At 38.0% G+C, this 3,336-nt stretch overlaps 1 protein-coding gene across 1 annotated transcript; it reads left to right on the top strand.

Annotated features, from left to right (window-relative positions):
• Positions 1–788: 788 nt before the first annotated feature.
• LOC129282090 (rhodopsin, GQ-coupled-like) lies at positions 789–1,907 on the top strand. Its single transcript, XM_054918025.2, has one exon. The coding sequence runs from the start codon at positions 789–791 to the stop codon at positions 1,872–1,874; it is 1,086 nt and encodes a 361-aa protein (XP_054774000.2). The 3' UTR covers positions 1,875–1,907.
• Positions 1,908–3,336: the final 1,429 nt, after the last annotated feature.

Raw genomic sequence — 3,336 nt, 5'->3', positions numbered from 1 at the left:
GGTTGTCATAGAAGTACTGCAGGATATTTTAGAATTTTCATGTACAACAGAAGTACGACATAACTATCACAGAGTGATATTGTATACAGTTATGTACAACAGAAGTATTACACAGGTACGACAGAGTACCATTAAGGTATTGCATGAAATTTTCATATTTTTATGTACCACAGAAGTAGAACTATCACAGAGTGATACCACAGGAGTCCTGTAGTAATTCCTTATACAGTTTTGTACAACAGAAGTATCACACAGGTACGACAGAGTACCATTAAGGTATTGCATGAAATTTTCATATTTTTATGTACCACAGAAGTATGACAGAACTATCACAGAGTGATACCACAGAAGTCCTGTTGTAATTCTATATACAGTTTTGTACAACAGCAGTATCACACAGGTACGACAGAGTACCATTAAGGTATTGCATGAAATTGTCATATTTTCCTGTACCACAGAAGTATGACAGAACTATCACAGAGTGATACCACAGAAGTCCTGTTGTAATTCTATATACAGTTTTGTACAACAGAAGTATCACACAGGTACGACAGAGTACCATTAAGGTATTGCAGGAAATTTTTATATTTTCCTGTACCACAGAAGTATGACAGAACTATCACAGAGTGATACCACAGAAGTCCTGTGGTAATTCTGAGGTACCGTCGTGTATGACAGAAGTATCACACAGGTACAACAGAGTACCACTAAAGTACTGCAGGAATTTTTTGTAAGGGGTGCTTCACTACAAATTACCGACAACCTATAAATACTGTTATTCCCTCACCATGGTAGTAACAACTGCTTATGAAGAAATTAATGCAACGACAGCTTTTGAATTCAGCCACTATGGCTATCGAATTCTGGCAGCAAGTATTTTGTGTCTCATGACAGTTGTAGGTGTCATCGGGAACAGCCTCGTCATCATAGCGGTGTATTTCTCAAATAAACTCCAGACTACAACAAACGTCTTTGTGGCATGCCTAGCAGTGACGGATCTTCTGAATTGCCTTTTCTTTCCTGTGCAGGTTGTTTCTGTACTCACCCGCAATGGTCCGCCACCGATCGGGTCTTTGTGCGCCGTTGCAGGAGGGATCATCATCACTACCAATGTAACAAGCATTGTCCTTTTAACGATGATTGCCTTGAACAGATGGATCAAAATCACTCGATCACACCATACTTATACACGAGTGTATACTCGAAGGAATCTCGTGTTGATGGTCATCATTAGCTGGACCTATCCACTCATTTTCATGATCATTCCCCAGATCGCTGGCCTGGGAAGCCTGGGATATTCCAAACGTTACAAGACCTGCGTCTGGAGCGATGAACAACAAGACGACTTTTTCATGCCGATGGTGTTTTCATTCTCTGTCATGTCGGCCTTCGTGGTGATAACCTCGAGTTATGTCAGCATCGCTCTCCACGTTCGCAGGCAAGCTCGTCGGATAGCTGTCACGCGAAGCAATCCAACCAAAGCTTCTAGGCAGAATAACCAAAATGATGTTTCAACCACAGGCCTCCCTCCGATTTCCACGCTAAACACGGGACCCCTTCAGATAGTCGAGCCACAACAACGCGCCAATCCATGGAACGAACGTGAAATAAGAGTGACCAAAAATCTTGCCACTGTCGTCTGTGTATTCTACGTGTTGGTCTTACCCTATGGCGTCTTTTCCATCGTCCCCCATAGTTACATTCCCTTTATCTGCTTCTCAATTTTGATTCTTAGCAATTCCATAGTCAATCCTATTATTTATGCCTTCAAACATCCCGTTTTCAGTCAGGTTTTCATCTATATCTTTAAGTGTCGCTTGGACAACTTGCCAGAACCTTCCCGTGGATTAAGGTATATCTTGCGACATCGTTGAATCTCGTTCGTGTGTAACCAAAATGGGGTTCGGTTCAGGAGTATATTGCCGTGGAAGATCAGGGAAAGGATTTTTTTAGAATATATTGTCAACGTTATATCCCATGGTGAACTTGTTATTTCTCACTCAGTTTCTTTGATAGCGTCAACATGCCATTGCACTTTGCGAAAGCAAATTAAGTTTTTAAGCGATTTTATTTACCTGTTCGCCTTGTTTAGTTCAGTGAGCATTGGAAAAAAAAATATAAATCATTTTCCACTTTATTCGTGTGCAACCCAATCGAACTGAAGGATGAACGATGTATAAATGTGTAATTTTGCAAGATGTCGATTTTTTGTAAAATTTCAATAATTTTTGATGGCATGATTACATTAGAATAATATATACATTTAGAGCTTTGCATATACTATAAATGTGATTTTGTCTGATTTTAAACAAGGAGGAAATATTTTTCATTCCATATTCAGGAGAAAGGAGAAAAGGAATACGCCCTTCTCTGATAGTGCTGTAATATCAATCCATTTTTGGGGGAATGGTTAGATTCGATTTGATTTAAAGAAACTGTTTTACTTTTTACCATTTGTTTTCCCTCTCAGAATGATGAAGAGGAAGACGGAATGATATCTTGCTTTCTTGAGAAATCTTCTATAAAACATTTGTGTATTTATTAGCATGATTAGTATTAATTAATGATGGTGCATTCTAATTATGTACTGAATAAATACAAATGATTCGAAAATAAAATAACGAATAGGTTTCTGCCACCAATTATTTACCAAGACCACTCGTTTTACAGTTACCAAACTTTTGTGATAATAACAGTATACTTCTATAAAACTTCTAAGCTGTTGTGTACACTAGTGTGTAGGCCTATACTACTACTCATAATAATACTAATAATAACATATGTAGGGCGCTTTATATGTGTGTCTCAAAGCGCACAGGCGGGCTGACTAGTGTAAGCAATGAATCCATTAATTTCAATTCAATTTCAGTTTATTTCATTTTCAACAGAAGAAAGTAAAGTGGTCGAAATAATTACAATTAAGTTATACAGACAATATAAATTAAGGCATGTACAATTATATGTATATATATATGAAAAAACTATGCTAGTGTTGAAAAAAAAGGAGTTTCAGTGACGGTTTGAATATGTCAGCAGGGAGAGCATTTTGGATGTCATGTGCTACTCTCCAATGCTTTCTAATCCACGGTTGCCATTATAGAAATTGATTTAACCCATTATTACCATGGCTACATGTGGCGAAAAAGAGGCAATGGCCAAACGATTTATCCATTAGGCACGAAGTCCCTCTCTACAAGGGGTCCTTTCTTTGAACGTTGTAACTATTAACCCAATTACCAAACCCTCTGTAAAACACTTATAATGAGTGCGATGTACACACTGACCGATATGTACTAAACATAATTACAAGAAACATAACCAGGGACTTAGCGATTT

Source organism: Lytechinus pictus, chromosome 18 (genome assembly GCF_037042905.1).
Source record: "Lytechinus pictus isolate F3 Inbred chromosome 18, Lp3.0, whole genome shotgun sequence".
Taxonomy (NCBI): domain Eukaryota; kingdom Metazoa; phylum Echinodermata; class Echinoidea; order Temnopleuroida; family Toxopneustidae; genus Lytechinus; species Lytechinus pictus.
This window is presented reverse-complemented; position numbering and strand designations above follow the sequence as displayed.